This window comes from Cibotium barometz, chromosome 24 (assembly GCF_041138505.1).
Source record: "Cibotium barometz isolate CiBa-2024 chromosome 24, ASM4113850v1, whole genome shotgun sequence".
NCBI lineage: Eukaryota > Viridiplantae > Streptophyta > Polypodiopsida > Cyatheales > Cibotiaceae > Cibotium > Cibotium barometz.
The window spans coordinates 21,440,276-21,459,114 of NC_141069.1; the positions used below are offsets into that span (position 1 = coordinate 21,440,276).

An 18,839-nucleotide genomic window follows, 5' to 3' on the forward strand; every position below is an offset into this window, starting at 1 on the left:
ACAGGCTTGATTTTTGATGAGCACCCTTGTCCTTGAAAATTGACAAGTTTGGTGAAATATAGCAAGTTTTTTAATAGGCACTTCAAAAATTTGGCAAGTATTTTACAGTGATGCCACCCATCAAAAAGCAACTATTTCACATAGACATGTTACCTAGATCTTAACTACATCATCGTTCTAGAATATATATATATATATATACATATACACACACACACACACACACACATATATATATATATATATATATATATATATATATATATATATATATTGAAAAGGTACAAACCGGGTTAATGTGGACACTATATATGGTATTGGCAGTTTAACCTTGCAATTGGGGACCTAGTTGACATAATGTCTCGGTTATAATCATTAAAGCAGATAAAGATTATATATATAAGGCTAAAAGGCTCGCTCGTAGCTCTCTGCCTCTCTTCTTCTGCGAGCCTAGCCACAAGCTATAGCGACAATTCCATAATGCAGAACCACCACCATGGCTCTGATCATCTTGCCAACTCATGGGCTGACCTGGCTGTGATCTTCTCTCATCTAGACGCCAATTGCACGCCACCCACCTTCTCTCCTGATCAGCTCGTCAATACTCTGATCCCGCCTGCAGCAGCTCCCGCTGCTTCATCCCTGCATGAACTCTTCGCTACTGACCAGGACCAGCGCCTAATCCACCCCCTTGATGTAACCATTTCCCTTGACCCAGCTTCCATCACCGTCCCCTCCTTTCCTGCTCTACCTCTATTAACTACGTCTTCCAAAGGTAATTATGCAAATTCGGCGCAGATTTGCAATTCTGCTTCCCTTAATCATAAGCCGGATGCGGTTGCTTTAACCCCACAGTCTAATCCGGCCAGTATCACAAAGGGCCATGAGCTTCAGGACGAGCTTGCTTTTGCGCGTGCCTGCATGCTGGCTGTTACTGCAGCTAGCATTGATACGAAGTCAATGAGCACAACAGGCTCGTATACAGCTAGCTTGTCGGATTTTGGGCTGGGAGCCAGCAAAGGGGTAAGCTTCAAGCAGTCCAGCAAGCGCAGTATGCTTACCGAGAGCGTCCGCCGCAGGCAAATGACCCGCCTCTTCTACAGCCTCCGATCCTTGTTGCCTGGCATTGTGCCTCAGGTAACCCTTACTCTCTTCTCTTTCTATTCAGTTGCGTTGAACTTCAATTACCCTTAATAGCTCAATGACCCTTACTACCCTCTTCTCTAATTTCTATTCAATTATCCTTAATACCCTCTTCTCTAATTTCTATTCAATTGAAGTTCAATCACTTTGAACTTCAATTACCCTTGATACCCTTTTCTCTAATTTCTATTCAATTACTTTGAAGTCAATTACACTCACTAGAGTACATGGGTACTCTAGTGAGTACCAGAAAATGCTCACAACCCTTTTCTTTCAAATGCTATGGTTTGGATGCTCATACCTTCATTACCAAACATGTATGCATGCACATGCTTACTAGCCTTTATGTATGTGTGTATATATATATATATATATATATATAAATGTATGCATGTATGTGTGTGTATGTATGTATGTATATATAAAACTAATGTAAATGTAAGGGGTATTTTAACATGCTTAAAAAAACCAAGTTATTGTTTACGGGTCATCATTAATTAAAGGGGCTTAAGGTTTATAAGCTGCGTGGGTTTTATAAGTACCCTTTGAATGGACATGTTACCTGCATGATGTCTAGCTTTGAACCCATGGAAATGTGATCATATTGGCCCTTTAGAGACATACCAAGCATGGAGAGATTGGCAGAGTGGGATCAATCCATAGTCATCTAATTATATGCTGATAATTTACGACAATATTCGGGTAATTTGTAGCTAGAATAACTCATGTTGGCAATTAAGCATGTATTGCATGGTTCATACATATTATAATAATGATTGATGGAGTCAAGTGGTAGATTTACCATAGATCACGGAATTTCTTATGTCTAAATGCATCTTAAAAACTCAAATGTGCAACCAAGCACAAATTATCCACATAGTGTATGGAGTTTCTTAGTAGAACCTGCATTGTATTGAGTTTCTTAGCCCTGGAATGGTCCTTGAATGTGGAGTTCTATAGAGCTTGAATGGTCCTTGAAAATGGAGTTCCTTTTCCCGATGTCATTGCCAATAATTTGCACCTTCTCTTGAAATTAATCTGGTATGATGTAACTTGTAAAACATGCACTATTGCAAGCATGAGCTAGTAATATGGTTGATTGGTGTAATAAGTAAGGGTGAGATACAAAAGTTCTTGCCAATTATGGGCTAGTGTTTTTTTTTTTTTTGAGATGGATGATGCCTTAAGCATAGGCTAAAGGCCACTCATGCATGCAAGGCACTTATGTTCAAATGTGAAAGGAAGCATTATTTTACACACAAGTTAGTTTGATGTTGTGCTAAAATCTCTTCCAAAAGAAAAAAAAAGGTAATACCGAATAACAGTGGCTAAGAAGTGTTTTAGCTACATTAAGATTGCCCAAATTTATTGAAAGATGGTGGTTTGAGACAGCACGACCGTTGCGTTGTGATAGACAAGGCATGTGATTACATTAAGTCTCTGGAGAGGAAGATCCGGGTCCTCAAAAGGAAAGCAGAAGTACTGGCGTCGTTGATTGCCGGATCGACTACTGTCGAACCCAAATCTGATGCCGAAGATTTGAATGGGCGGACGATTAATGAAGTTTCTAAGGATGCAAAGGATGATGTTAGACCGGACGTTACTGCAATCTGTAGTCCGTGCGCCGCCGCCGACGATGAAAAGGATTGTCAGTTTGAAACCCCGCATGTACAGATTTTACTTGCAGGAGACGCCTCCGTCAACATCAACATTGGCTGCTATGAAACTAAGCCAGGCCTCTTCCCAGCCGTGCTGAACATATTAGAGAGGAGACATCTCGAGATCCTAAGCGCAAATCGATCACAGCAAGGTCACGTGGTGTTGTACGCGATTCACGTCAAAGTAAGTCTCTGGATATATTATTACTAATCTCTGTCTCTGGATATATTATTACTAATCTCTGTTTGATTTTGTTATTAATCTGCTTTTAATTACACATTCGGTTGATTGATTAAGCTTACCTTACCTTATCCTTTATTCTACCCCTCATTTGCAGGCGCAGCAGCAACCAAGCTCCCCCTTGGAGCTTGAGCTAGAGGTGCTTAAAGCGGAAATCTATGCACAGGCTGCCACAATGCTACTCTAATTATGCTGTTTTACATGTTTATTTCTTAAAATTCAAAGTCATGAGACCTAAATGGACCAATGTGATATGCTGGTTAGTTGGTATCAGCAGTGATCTCACGTGAAAATACTCATGATATTGATCTGATCATGACTTTAGTGACTTTGGTGCTTGAGTTTTAGTTTTATGCCACCCTTGATGATGCCTATTGGAAGAGATTTTCATGTGGATATACCAATGTCTCCAGTGTCATTGGTATTATGTTTTTTCACTTTGTACCAGGCACAGTTATGTTAGGATGAATTGATATGTTAATTCTCAGCGTTCTTGTAGTAGCAAGGATGGTAGCAAACATAGCAGTAAAATGGGGCTGACATTGATAAATCTTCCTCATTAGCTTGCACCAAGTGGGCTAGGCAAGTGGCTCTAGGTGTCTTCTCTTTGTGAGCCTGTATATTTGAGAGACTTACACTAAGTAGTCCTTTGTGTGGATATCTTGTCTCCTGCTTACATGGTTCATTTGTGTGAGAGGTAGAGCATTTGTAATCTCTCTTGGGTGAGAAATGCGAATTAGTCCTTTGTGTGGATATCTTGTCTCTTGCTTATTATTAAGCATGTGTGATGCTTAGTGTTAATCTTGTGTTCGTGCTTGATTAATACATTTTCTTGAGTAGATATAGCATCTCTTTAATAAAGCTTATCAAGGATTTTAATGACTCATGATCAATCAATGATTGGGTCAGTTGACATATGATACTCTTAGTGATTATATTTTTATTGAATTTCTCACTACACGAGTGATATCTTGTAATTCAACGCGCTGGGTGTGAGCATTTATTAGGTACCATCTAACATTCACTTAAACACTTAATGAAATAGATAACGAAAAAACTTAACAAAGATAAAAACTAAAAAATTTTGCACAAGTACACCACGTGGGGGCCGGAACAACCCATGCCGACCACCCCTCAATACTAACTGTATTAGTGGAGTATTTTATTTATACAATGTTCCATATGGTATAAAAGCCAAATTTGTCATAAATAAAGAAATGATACAAATACCATACAGAGCTTGTGGGAGAAGAATTTTATCAAAGAAGACTTTTGACATTTCCTAAATCACTGAGTGTTTGTGGAAGAAGAATCCATCAAAGAAGACTTTGAACAATTCCTAGTCACTCACTGTAGAGAAGCAAATGCATCCCTGGTGTTCCAAGTCCACACACAACATTGAGTGTGCCCATACTAGCACTTGGCTTGCCGTCTCAAACACGAAAATGCTGAAAATGGAGAACTAACATCGATGGACACTCTCGAGCACTATTTCAAAGGGCAGTGACATTGTTAATATGAAAGCATGATAAGAACTTTTAACTGATCGTGGGCGCCACCTACACGCTCAAAACAGGCTCATAGGCTGCTTAAGCGCATTGCACAAAAACTATATTTAGCACCTAGATAACAAGAGGTCAATTAACAAAACAGGCCAACCAACAAAAAAATGGGTGTCGGGACTACTCGTATATAGACCCTTGCATTTTACAATTAGAGAGAGTCACCTTCTTCCTGTTGACCACCAGGGTGTGCTCGGAATGACGATCCATTGATTATTGCACCAGTAGTGAGGAAGAGGGGGTGGTTGGCTGCGTACAAGAGAAGGTGAGGGAGGTGGGGGTCGTGAGGGTTGGCATGAGAGAAGGGGGCGGTCGGTGAGGAAGAGGGGGTGGTCGGTGGGGTAAGCGAGAGAGGCGGTGGTTGGTGGGGAGAGGGAGAGGGAGAGAGAGAGAGAGAGAGAGGGGGTGGTCGGTGGGGTAAGCGAGAGGGGGTGGTCGGTGGGGAGAGGTTGGTCGGTGGGGGTGGGGTGAGGGAGAGGGGGGGGAGAGAGAGACGAGGGGGTGGGGGCGGTGGGGTGAGGGAGTTTTTTTTTGGTTTTTTTTTGTTTTAAATTTTTGGAGAGGGTCGGCGAGCTAGGATCAAACTCGGTTTTTTTGGTCAATTTCTGCTCAACGGAAATGAAACCTGTTGATGATGATCTCTTGGTTGGTAGGTAAGAGCAAAAGAGAGGGGCTTTTTTTTTAAGAGAAAAAAAAACTAAGAGAGAGATTTTTTTTAATTGACCGGCGAGAAGGGGGGGTGGTGGGTTGTGTGAGAGGGTGGGGAATGAGGGCAAGGGAGGGGTCAAGTGTGAAAGAGAGAGAGATGTGGGGGGGGGGGTGTGGTCGGTGAGGTGAGGGGGGTGGGGTGGGGAGTGTGGGCAAAAGGAGGGAGGGGTCAAGTGTGAAAGAGAGAGAGATGGGGGGGGTCAAGTGTGAAAGAGAGAGAGATGAGGGGGTGGGGAGAGAAGGGGGGGGTGTTCGGCGAGATGAGTGAGAGGGGAATGGTCAGTGGGTGAGGTAAGGGGGAAAAGAGAGAGAGAGAGAGGGTGTTTTTTTTTGGTTTGTTGTTTTGTTTTTAATAGAGAGAGAAAAAAGGAAAAAAACTAAGAGAGGTTTTTTTTGACAACATACAAGGGTTTTTACGAGAAAGATGAAAAATAAAACTATTAAGAAAGGGTTTTTTTTGGGAGAAAGAAAGAAAAAATGATGGAGTGTATATATATATATATATATATTTATATAAGCAAGAAAAATAAATTTAAAAAATAATAAAAAATATGAAGGGAGATTTTTTTAATTTTAATTTTATTTTTTTGGGTGAAATTTAATTTAAATTTTTTGTTTGGGCGGTGAGCAAGTCATTGAAGAAGTGAGAGGGGAGAAGTGAGAGGGGAGGGGGTGACGGTGAGGAAGGGAGATTGGGGCCACCCTCTAACCCTCTAGAAAAAAGAAGGAGAAAATGAGAAGTTGCTTGGCCTCCATTCTTCTCGAACTTTAGGTGACGTTGTTGTGGGGTTGAAGTCGGTGGTGAGGCTTTCTTCACATTGTTCGATTTTGGCAACCATATGATGGGATTACCATCAAAGTATACTTGTTGTTGTTGAAGCACATGCACAGGCACTCATCTTTGATGAACATTATAAACTGGTGGGGGTTGATGTACTTGGGACTGAGGCTCCCTTCTTTGTGCAAGCTTAGGGGACTTTGTGATGCACTTGGGAATCCAAGCTTTTGGTATTACTTTGGTAGTGCCCTTGTGTTTGTAGTAATGTTTTTGGTACCCACACTTGTTGACTTGGTGGAGTTCTTTGAGGAACTCGTATCGGCTTTTGTGGACAATGTTGTGGAGTACTTTTCTTTTTCTTTGGACTTTGAGTATTGCGTTGAGGAAGAGGCTTTAATTGTCGAGGCACCCAAATTTAATTGGCACCTTCATAGTAGCCTTAAGATACCAATAGCTGCTTCTCCACCCACATCTTGATACTATTAAGATACCTTGATTGTGGTTGTCGTGGTGGAGTTTTCTTTTGGGTTGATGTGGAAGGTTTGGGGCCCTCCTTGACTTTGGTTGGCGCTAAGGCTGTAGGTTTGAGACTCATGGGTATTGTTGACGATGATGAGGCTAGAGTCTCTTGTGGAGTGGTTGTCGATGATGATGAGGCCTTTGAGCATGTGGTTGTCTCCTTTGGTGAGGTTTGTCGATGAAGATGCATAGGCTCCGGGGCCTTCCCTTTGAGTTCCTTGTTAGAGATAGAAGGTTGGGCTGTGGGAACTTCTTCAGGAACAGCTGTTGATTGCGAGGTTTTGGCATCAAAATTTGTAGGTGAGGATGGGGTTGAAGGAGTAGATTCTCTAATGGAGTCAATTGTTGATGTAGATGGTAGGTCATTATGTAGAGTGGCTTCTGTGGAAGAGGCTTGTAACCTTTTGCGTTTAGCATCATAGAAATCCATTAAAGTTGGATACTCTTCCTTGCAGTATGGTATTGTCAACTTTTTATTGTTGACCACCATGATGACTCTATTGCTAACAAAGCACAGTATGAAAATTGTCAGTAATAGTAGCGGAGCTATGGTAAAACTTTTAAGAAATTGATACATAATTCATTCTTATGCATAATGAGAAAAGAGGACTTCCTACCATAGTCTAGGACTCGTCTAGGATTGAATATCCTAGGCTAAAAGAATGATTTTCATCACATTCAATGGAAAACTAATTTTTAAGGTTTATGCATAATTAAATAATTAAGAAAAGATGATATTGAGGTAAATTTATTTAAATGATTAAAGAGGAATTCCCATGACATTGGAATTCAATCATTTAAATGGGGAAAGTGGAATTCTTGGTATATTGGAATTAATGGATATTTTATCTAAATTTAAAAGAGAAATTTTAGATAAATTTATTTTATGTATGAGAAATATTTAAATGATAAAAGAGGAATTCCCACATGACATTGGAATTCAATCATTTAAATGGGAAAAGTGGAAATTCTTGGTATATTGAAATTAATGGATATTTTATCTAAATTTAAAAGAGAAATTTAGATAAATTTATTTTATGTATGAGAAATATTCAAATGATAAAAGAGGAATTCCCATGACATTGGAATTCAATCATTTAAATGGAAAAAGTGAAATTCTTGGTATATTAGAATTAATGGATATTTTATCTAAATTTAAAAGAGAAATTTTAGATAAATTTATTTTATGTATAAGAAATATTAATATGATAAAAGAGGAATTCCCATGACATTGGAATTCAATCATTTAAATGGGAAAAGTGGAATTCTTGGTATATTGGAAAAAATGGATATTTTATCTAAATTTAAAAGAGGAAATTTAGATAAATTTATTTTATGATAAAAGAGGAATTCCCATGATAATTGAGATCCAAGAAATTAAATAGGAAAAAGAGGAATTTTTAGTAGAATTCAATTTATGAATATTTATCAAAAGTGGAAATATGGGTAGAATTGATTTTTGTAAATCCCATGAATTCTTTTATTCAAAAGAGGCATATTGAATATAATTCATTTGAAAAATTGAGAAAAAACATGGAAATAGTCATCTCGAGAAAAAGAACCTTTATCTAGGCCAAGCAATTGGCAGAACAACTTTAGAAAAAGTCTCATTATCGTTATCGAAGTAGAAAAAGCTACTAAATGGGAATAAGATGTGAATGAGATGTGATAGGATGTAAATGGATGTGATAAGATGTAAATGGGATGCGATAGGATGTGATAAGATGTGAATGGGATGGGATAGGATGTAAATGGATGTGAATGGGATGGGACAGGATGTAAATGGATGTGATAAGATGTGAATGGGATGTGGTGTGATGTAAATGAATGTGGATGAGATGTGAAGCAAATGGATGTGGATGTGAATGATGAGATGTGAGGCTATGTAAAAGGATGAGATGTAACGTAAATGGATGTGGATGTGTATGTGAAAGAATGTGATGTAAATGAATGTGGATGTGAATGATGAGATGAGAATGAGATGTGATGTGTTGAAAAGAGATATGGATGTGAATGTGATGTGGATGTGGACGAGATATGATGTGATATAAGAGGATGTGGGTGTGAATGTGATGTGGATGTGGATGAGATGTGATGTAATGTAAAGAGATGTGGATGAAATGTGATGTGATGTGAAGTGATAGATGTGAATGTATGGATAGATGTGGATAGTAGTACATGTGAATGATTAGATGGATGTGGATGAATGAGATGGGATGTGTATGAATGAGATATGATGTGGAAGTGATGTAATGTGGATAGAATGTATGTGATGGAATGGGGATACAATGAATGTGATGAATGTGAATGGATGTGATGTGATGTAGATCGGGGTAGATATGAATGAATGAGATGTGATGTGATATGATGTAAATTCGGATAGATGTGAATGGATGATATGTGATGTGAATGGATGTGATGTGATGTGAATCGAGATAGATGTGAATGAATGAGATGTGAGGTGAAATGGATGTGAGGTGAATGAATGAGATGTGAGGTGAAATGGATGAGATGTGAATGAATGTGATGTGAATCGGGATAGATGTGAATGAATGAGATGTGAGGTGAAATGGATGTGATGTGATGTGGATCGGGGTAGATATGAATGGATGAGATGTGAATGAATGTGATGTGATGAGATGTGGATATGGGTAGATGCGAGTGGATGAGATGTGATGAGTATAAATGTGGGAAGATGTGGTGAGATGGAAATTGATGTGATTGGATGAGAATGGATGAAGGACGATGTGAATACATATGATTGGACTTGGATTAAGTAATGTGGATTGATGTGGAACAATGTGGAAAGACGAGAGTTCGTTATAGAAACTATATTTATGACCTGTTTTTAAATGACTGTTTTATGTCAAGAATGCTGGAGAAGCATTTTGACCGTCTTGTGAATGAGGTCGTGGAGACCTAAGTGATAAAGTTGCAACAGCTGACGAAGAGTCAACGGAGGGCGTCTCGTGTAGCACGGTCGGCCGAGGTCTTGACCAGCCTCGGTTCGATTTAAATGGTGAGCTTTCGGTACGGTGGATGAGGGACCAAGGAAGCGGCCTATGAGTGAAGCGCTAGGTGACCTGCGAAGGATCATAGAGGGTGCTGACCATACGGTGCTCGGGCTCTGGGTCACCGAAGATACCCACACGTGCATCGAGGAAGATATTGGAACAAAGAGTAGGAGTTGTTTTCTGAATTCGGGCATGGATTTGGTTGATTGCCTTGCTGGTCCTCAACGGATGAGTCCATGGCTCTTTTATATGGATCTGTTGGTTGATCTTGCTGATCTTCAACAAAGAGTCTATCTAGATTTTTATAAGTGAATATATTTCCGGGTACTATGAGCTAGGAACTATTGAAAAGGCCCCTGAGTGGACAGGTGGTGAGCATTCTGGTTGCCAATGATGCCATAGGTACACCGATGAAGGAATGAATGGAAATTGGAATTCAACCGAATATTTTGGAGGATTATGCTCAGTGATTCTATGGTTTCATTAAAAGATTGTTTTAAAGACAGCTAAATCTGTGAAACAGACAATTTCATATTGGGTGTGAGTGGTGTGACTAGTTTGAAGTTTGCATGAAGATCCGGCTAGGGGGCCTGGGAATTCTTTTCCTTGGTACCTGGGACAAAACCTAACCAAATTCCTAAATGGATCCCATCACTACAGTGGTTGGGCGGTTGGCTAACCCATGGGATTGGATGGGGTTAGGCTGGACTGATAGATCCCTAAAATGAGACTCAATTCGGTTATGGTACGATAGATGAAGTAAATCCTAGATAGTCCTTATTCTATGGAAAAGAATCAACGGTTGTGCCTCTTGATGAGGAATAAAGCGTTGGTCTCTATGATCCAAGTACAAGTCTTTTCCTTGATCTGATTGTGTGACTTACGGGTTTGGTCGGATCAGTTTGTTTAGTTAAGGCTCTTGACTACGTTAGAATAAAAATATCCTGGAGGAATCGCCTGTGCTTTCTAGGCGAGGGAAGTTTTTCCGAGTGCGGTTTTGGAAGAACCGAGGGATTAGTCTCTTGTCCGGATATCTGTGTGGGCGAGCCCCCGAGTGAGAGGCTCTGCCCTGCGCAAGAAGTGCTACTTCCGCTGCTAGCACCCCCGAATTTGTTGCGCAGAGGGGCCAAGGATCTTTCACTGTCACTAAAACGAGAAGAGGATCATCAGCAATTTCCCCACCTTGGTGTGGGTGTTGCTTTTTACTAGGCGACTAATTTCTTTATGCAGCTTCATGAAGCACAGGGATCCCTAGTTGATATCATTGCCCTTTTCTACCTTTTGTATCCACCCCATAGTTGGTGCAGATATATGCTAGGTATTATTTTGTAACCACAACATCTCCAGAAACAACTTATAGAAGGTTATCTTTGTGGCAATGTGGTGGTTTGCTAGTGTGTGTTCTGTTTCCCCGCCGAAGTACCTGACCATTAACTCATGCCCTGCCGGGGTGATCTCTATGAGACGTTTGAGGGGCACCTTAAGCCTTTCTACTACTAAGGCTTCTATGAGCTGCATCTCCACCCCCTGCAATGTGATGGTGTTGCTCCCGCATAGTAGCCTTACAAGTTCTTTGGGTAGCTGGGTGCACCAGGATTGTATGCCACATCATGTTCATGTAGTCTACTAGCCTGGTGTTCTCCAGCCATGCCTGCACACCTTCAACATATGTAGCTATGTTGGTGAAGGGGTCGAACGTCACCATGGTGTATGCACCTACTGTGATGTGTTGATAGAGAGGGTAGAGTGCTATGTTATGAGAATAGAATGTAGCAAGCCCGGTGTTCTCTAGCCATGCCTGTGTTCATGAAGTCTTCTAGCCTAGTGTTCTCCACCAATGCCTGCACACCTTCATCATCTATAGCTATGTTGGTGAAGGGGTCAAATGTTACCATGGTGCTTGTGCCTGCTATGATGTGTTGATGGAGAGTGTAGAGTGCTATGCTACGAGAATAGAATGTAGCAAGCTTGGTTGTAAGAGCAGTTGTGATGGGTTTGAAGCTTAGGATAAATTGAAAAAGGATAGGATACGGTGTGAGGCATTTTTTTCATGCAACAAGGTAAAAGATAGTGCAAAAGTAATGTCATTCATAAAGAATCTAAAAATAGTTTCTGTGCACTATGTTGTGCATGATTTCCCCATGCCACCCTCAAGTTTGCATGATTAAGGGGTATTAAAAAAATAATTTTTTCAGACAAATGTGCCATGATATCTTGAAGCACGCCCTCATTAATTTGCTTGACCTCCAGGTAGTGGATAGTTGGCGCCGTCTCATTAATGAAAGGATTTGGTGGCATCGGCTCGTTGTACGATCGATGGCGGTAATAGTTTCACTGGCTTTTGGAACTACCTCCCTATGAGTGTTCCAACTAGGAAGGTTCCATCATAGAACTTTTCTACTATCCACAATGGTCCACTCCACCTGAGCTTCAATTTCCCCAAATGCAGACCCATTTGTGATTGGAATACGAGGACCGAGTCTTCCTCTTCGAATAGCCAAAACCTAGAATGTCGATCCACCCACTTCTTTATCCTCTTCTGGATCACTATGGTAACGAAGAAACTAGTAAATCTTTCTTCATCCAACTGTATGAGCTAATCTAGGCATTGTTGTAGGGATTTCTCCAGACTTAGTTTTTGTGCTATGGTGGCGATTCGGAGACTGGGCACCTGGAACTCCATTGGCACCACTGCTCTAGTGCCATATACCTGTTTGAATGGAGTCATCCTTGTAGAGACCTTATAGACAGTTCGAAATGCCCATAATGCCGAACACATATTTTCATCCCGATTCGTGCGATTTTCATTCACCAGCTTCTTGAGAATCCATTGTTGTAGGATTTTTTTTGTGGACTCTGCTTGACCATTAGCCTGTGGATAATAGATGATGGAATTCTTATGGATGATCAAGTGCTGGGTGACCAATTGGTGGATGACATCATTCACAAAATGTTTTCTCTGATCAACTACCTATGACTACCTCAATCAGACATTCGAACTTGTTGATGATCATCTCATATAGAAACTTGGCAATGGTGAACTTGGTTGTATTGTCCTTAGAGATCTTGCTTCCACCCACTTGGTATAGTAGTCCATGGCCACTAGAATGTACTGGTTACTGGTAAAGCAGACTGGCGGCTTGAATGGACCCAAAAAATCAAGTCCCCATTTTTGGAAGGGCTCCAGTAGAAGGATCGGATTATGAGGCATCCGATCTCTATTAGTCGGCTGTCCGAGCCTCTAGCACACGTCACATTTCTTGGCTAATCTGTAGGCATCTCCTAGTACTTTCAGCCACCACCAAAGACTAGCTTGGAGTACCTTCCTCCTAGTCACCTCTCCTACAAAGTGGTTGCTATTGATCTCGTGATGGGCTTCCCAGAGGATAGCCTCCTATTCATGAGGTGGAATGCACCGACGGAGAATTTGGTTGTTAAGCTCACCCTAACATGTTGTGGGAAGTTGCCAATCCCTCGAGCTCGAGCTAGGCTCAAGAGCTCCACCATTTTCGCTCGTCACACTGCCCTCCTCCTCCACTTGTTGTCACACTGAGGCAGTTCTCTAATCCACTGGGTGGTGCAACCTCTCTCATGAAGATCGTGGGGGATCTCCATGCGGAAGACGATCGTGATGGTAGCCTAATCACTCAAGCAAGAGGGAAGCATGAGAGAACAAGGGGTTAGTACTAATAACACTCCCAAACCCTAAACCTAAGCACACCACACATGCTAGATTAGAGTTGCAAGAGAGACGGAGAGAGCACTCCACTTCTATTGCACAAATGGGAGAATGATTTACAAACAAGAGAAATTGGCTTTTATAGTTCCAAGCCTTTTCCCACTAGGCCCACCTAGGAGTAAGTGACCCGAGGTGCCCAAAACATAGTTACAAGGCTTTTCTCTATGGTTTGATACTTGGAAGCATCCTTAGGGAGTTTCCCTCATCAAATGACAGGATATAAAATATAGTGTGGTTTGGACAACTGACCAAGATCCTCTTGTCTGTCTTTTGAAGCTCAATACTTGGAAGCATCCTTAGGGAGTTTCCCTCATCAAATGACAGGATATACAATATAGTGTGGCCACCCATTACCTAAGTGTGCGGACATAGTTGTTGTCACAAAAATGTGTTAACCAATATGTGGTTAGCATACTCCCCTTCCTAAACTTGATCAAGTCCCCATGATCTATAAGAGGTTGGCAAGCCACACGGGGAAGTGTTGCACTTGGTTGGTTGTCCTGTCTCTCCAGAAATGAGAGGGGGTGGGGGAGTCAGTAAATGGAAAGAAGTTAGTGATTAAGTATATCCAACTAGTCTTATGGGCTCTTATGAATTTACTTTCTTGTTTTTTCCCAATAGTACTCTTTATTTTTGGTGTTTTTTTTTATTGTCGCCTTTGCAATGGGAGGAGTTAGAGTACTTGAATGAGTAGACTAGCACATAATACTTAATGACCACTATCCAAGTGGTAGGTGGTCTTATTAAGGAGGGGTTAGAAAACAAAGGTGTTAGTAAGCAAGTGGCGAGGGGGAATTCTGGAGGGACAAGGAGGCAACGTGCATGGAAACTACTTACGCTCCGAGATGCTGTAGTCGATGGTGATGTACATGAAGCTCTAGCATTTGTTAAGACACCGTGATGGGTATCTTGGCTCCGTGGGTGTTAAGTTATCGGGTCGTAGTGTTCTCTCTTTTTCTTTTTGTGGGTTGGATTCTTTTGTCATTGTAGCTCATAGAACTGGGATCCTGTGTTGATAGGAGTGGTAGTCGATGTTGGCAAGGATCCAAAGATTTTGAGCAAAAGAAGAAGTTATGGGTAGGATGTGTAAAACCTAGAGTTTTACATAGTTTCCTTTAGATACTTTGAACCTTAGTCTTTACGTGAGATTTCAAGCGATAGCACTTGGAACTTATATATAGATGTAACAGTCTTGAATTGTGCATTATGCGCAGTTAGAAACTAAACTCAAAGATCTCTACACTTGTCTTACTGTTCTGTAGGTTTACCTCTGTAGGTTTACCTGATTTTTCAAGAGTCTATTTTCCTGATATAATGTAATGCTGTAATGTTGGATTCTGTGTCCTGTGATGGAGATAGATAGTCCTGTCCTGTGATGGAGATAGATAGTCTGTTTCTTATCCCTGTGATCTGAAATAATGATGATGATGTGTGGGGAGTGTTTAAAGCCTATTCTCTATAATTTCATATTTTTGTGTAGTATTTGTTTGGGGATTTGTTTAGCCTTAACATTTTTGGCGATCTTGCTATTTCGCATGCCTAGTAGCTTTCTCTATGGGAAGGAAACATGGCTATATCAATTCTGGGAAATGCTAAAGAAATGGATGCATAGCTCCTATTGAAATCATGGATCAAGCTCCCTAATCAACTACCTAATTAGATCCTAATCCTAATCTAATCCTACACAAATGACAACACTAATCTAAGGTGGATAAAAATGAACAATACTATGGTGATGAGTGTGACCTAATTAAGTTTAGACTCAAGTTCAATTAGGTTACAAGATGGAAACTTGTACTCATAGAAAGACTTGAGATGTTGTGCTTGTATTCCAATGCTTCAAATGTCCTCCTTTTATATGAGGAAAGTACAACAAATCTATGATAGCTCATGTGGGATAAACTTGGCTAGGTGACTTGGCACTCTAGCGTCACTCATTTCAACACCCCCCCTTGATGCTAGATTGGGTACAATTTTTAGGCTTTCACTCTTCCTCTCTCTCCCCTTGTGCTAGGCTACTTTGGCATTATAGCTACTTTGGCTATGAATTTCAGCTTGAGTGCATCATATGGCCTCAGAGGCTGATTACATCACACTTTTTGTAGAGACAAGAGGGGTAAGAAAAATACAATGGTTCTTTCTCTAGAATAGTGCATCTTGAGTTGGGTTAGCTTAGACCTCGATGTAGTTTGTCTACTTCTTTTTGTGATAGAAATCTTCTTCTAGGTGACCAAATTTTCCACAATAGTCACAAACAAGCTTTGGTTTATCTTTATTGTGACATTCATTCTTGGTATGACCAAGTTTTCCATAGTGATAGCATCTTGGAAGTTGAGATGTTGATTGATTTGTCCTTTGAAATCTCCCACCCTTTGTATACAGTGCTTGCTCACTTGAATGTGATTTGAATGACTCTTTATTTTTGAATTTGGATTCTTGTTCATGTAGAGATGATTTTACATCTTGAAGGTTAGTGTTGGGTACATTTTTAAGTGTAGAAACTATTGATTCATAAGGTTCTTTGTAAACACTTTTTAGCAATATAGCAATCGATTCATCTTCCTCAATGACTTTATTTAATGCACTAAGTTGTTGTTTAATACCTTTGCATTTAGTGATGTGTTGTGCCATGGTCTCTGTGTCCTTCTTGCGAGCTTGTAGAACTGCATGAGAAGGTTGATCTTTGAGCTCTTTGAGTCAGTGCCAAAAATCTTGTTAAGTTCCTACCATGCCAACTTGGCATCCTTGATTCCATCAATGTGACTAATCACATCATCACCAAGATTTTGAGCAATGAGGCCCAATGCTTTGTTGTTTTGAAGTGGCTCAACCTCCACTTCTTCATCCTCAATACGGTGCCAAAGCCCCTTATGCATAAGCAAGTACATGGTCTTGCTTTGCCATGTGAAAAAGCCATCACCATTAAATCTTGAGATGACTTCTACATGCTCCATGATGAGAAGGGGGTCTTACCTTGAGCCTTGATTTTAGTGCTTAGGCAGTGCCTAACCCTTTTACAACAAGTGATTTGCACAACTAGAGATAAACAATGCGTTGAAAAATCACTTAAGTTTGAGCAATGAAAATGATTGAGATGAATTTTGATGCAACAAAAGTTTTCCACAATGGAATAGCACTCTGAGTTTTCAATTTTGCCTTTGGTTCAGCTCACTTTCTGGTAATGCAACACTAATGATGGTAATTAGTGCTTAATTATGATGATTAGCAGCCTGATTTTTGGAGGCTTTAATTGAGCTTGTGGAAGCTATCATTGAAGGGGATTTTTGCATGAGGATATTGTGCTTGAAGTGTGGAAGAGGCCTATGCAGAAAACCTTAGCTCAAACCCCAACAAATATGCCTATTTGCCCTAAACACCCTGACTGATTTTTTGCTTCCCGTGACTAACTCGGTGGATAATATGCTAACAAATTTAAGTTGTAGACTCCTCTTGCTATTGCTAAAAAGCTCCTAAAGGGACTTGCCCCAATTCAAAGTACACACGGGTGAATGGTGCTGAAAAGCAATCGACATTAATTCGCAATTCACGCAGGTAGGTGGCATCGAATTGGCATGAGTGGTTGGAGTTGGAGGTTTGCCTAGGCTTGTGTGAGATGCCTCTTAAAAGACTTGGCCAACGGTGGAGAGATTGAGGACAACAAGCTTGAGCAAGTTTGGACCACAAGTAGAAGAAGAAGATAAGGATGTGATTAGTGACTAATGAGATGATTAGTGATTAGTGATTAGTGACTAATGAGATGATTAGTGATTAGTGATTAGTGACTAATGAGATGATTTGTGAAGAGATTAGACCAATGTGGGGTTAGGGAAGATGAATGCTAAGCTATTGGGAGCTTAAACCAAGCTCTGATACCATGTTGAAATCATGGATCAAGCTCCATAATCATCTACCTAATTAGATCCTAATCCTAGTCTAATCCTACACTAATGAACAACACTAATCTAAGGTGGATAAAAATGAACAATACTCATGGTGATGAGTGTGAGCTAATTAAGTTTAGACTCAAGCTCAATTAGGTTACAAGATGGAAACTTGTACTCATAGAAAGACTTGAGATGTTGTGCTTGTATTCAAATGCTTCAAATATCCTCCTTTTATATGAGGAAAGTACAACAAAGCTATGATAGCTCATATGGGATAAACTTGGCTAGGTGACTTGGCACTCTAGCATCACTCACTTCCAGCTCTAAGAGTTTAGCAACTGGGCTACCAAGGAAGAGGAATATACAACCTATGCAGAGGTATTTCTAAGGGAACAGTTTCCTCATTTGCCTGTGGACGTGATTCGGCATATACGAGCAATCGTTTGGAAAACACAAAGGAAAAACTTTCTTCCCTTTGGAATAGTGAATGGTCCAAGTAAGGCCCAAAGGTTTCTAGAGAACTGTTATTACCATCAGTTTCATAACAAGTGTCGATATTGCGAGTGCGGAGGAATAACTTTTCAGAAGACCTGTTCATGGGTATGGCACGCGGTTCACAATTAGGTTGGGTGAAAGATTATCATATTTGGTAGAGGATCCAAATGAAGGAATCAATCCACCTAATTCACCATTTAACGGAGGACTTGGATGAGGACATCATTTCCCCTGAATCTGCAGGAGATGAGAAAATAGCATCACAAAATGCTGAAACTACTAGGGGAGTGGCAAGACTTCTTGGCACAAGAGCACTTAGTTCTCAATTGCTAAGGGCAAAGAGATCTTTGGATTTCAATCCATTACCATAGTTACCTCCCAAAAGAAGAAGACCACCACCAATGATGCAAGCAAATCCTCCACCGCCTGGTGTCCCACAACAAACCCCAAGGTTGGCCCAGCCAAATTCAAAGCGGCTCAAAGAAAGCTAATGCTAATAGTGTGAGATCCATGACCCCACTGCACAACGAATTCGGGGGTGCTAGTAGCAGAAGTAGCACTTCTTGCACGGGGCAGGGTCCCTCACTCGGGGCCTCGCCCACCACGGATATCCGAACAAGAGACTAATCCATCGGTTCTTCCAAAACCGAACCCGGAAAAACTTCCCTTGCCCGGAAAGCACGGGCGATTCCTCCAGGATAATTTTTCTCTAATGTAGTTAAAAGCCTTAATTAACTGAACTGATCTGACCGAACCCATAAGTCCCATAGTCAGATTAGGGAAAAGATTACACTTGGATCAAGACCAATGCTTTTTTCCTCATTGAGAGGCACAGCCGTTGATTCTTTTCCATAGAAATTTTGTCTGGGATTTACTTCATCTATTGTACCATAACAGAATTGAGTCTCAATTTAGGGATCCATCAGTCCATCCCATCCAGTCCCGTGGGTTAGCCAACCACCCAACCACTGTAGTGATGGGATCCAATTAAGAATTTGGTTAGGTTTTGTCCTGGGTACCAGGGAAAAGAGTTCCCAGGCCCCCTAGCCGGTTATTCATGCAAACTTAAAATTAGTCACACCACTTACACACCCCTTC

The 18,839-nt window shown here is 40.7% G+C and overlaps 1 protein-coding gene across 1 annotated transcript; it reads left to right on the forward strand.

The window, feature by feature from the left end:
- Window positions 1-397: 397 nt before the first annotated feature.
- Window positions 398-3,795, forward strand: LOC147625021 (uncharacterized). Its single transcript, XM_086818241.1, has 3 exons — window positions 398-1,137; window positions 2,536-2,985; window positions 3,140-3,795. The coding sequence occupies exons 1-3, from the start codon at window positions 481-483 to the stop codon at window positions 3,227-3,229; spliced, it is 1,197 nt and encodes a 398-aa protein (XP_086674367.1). The 5' UTR covers window positions 398-480; the 3' UTR covers window positions 3,230-3,795.
- Window positions 3,796-18,839: the final 15,044 nt, after the last annotated feature.

What these genes read in the sequence shown, in the direction of transcription:
- LOC147625021 (XM_086818241.1), top strand. Translation starts at nt 481, where the DNA reads ATGCAGAACCACCACCATGGCTCTGATCATCTTGCCAACTCATGGGCT. An exon ending in TGCCTGGCATTGTGCCTCAG is followed by an intron (nt 1,138 to 2,535) that starts GTAACCCTTACT and finishes GGTTTGAGACAG; the next exon opens with CACGACCGTTGCGTTGTGAT. An exon ending in TGTACGCGATTCACGTCAAA is followed by an intron (nt 2,986 to 3,139) that starts GTAAGTCTCTGG and finishes CCTCATTTGCAG; the next exon opens with GCGCAGCAGCAACCAAGCTC.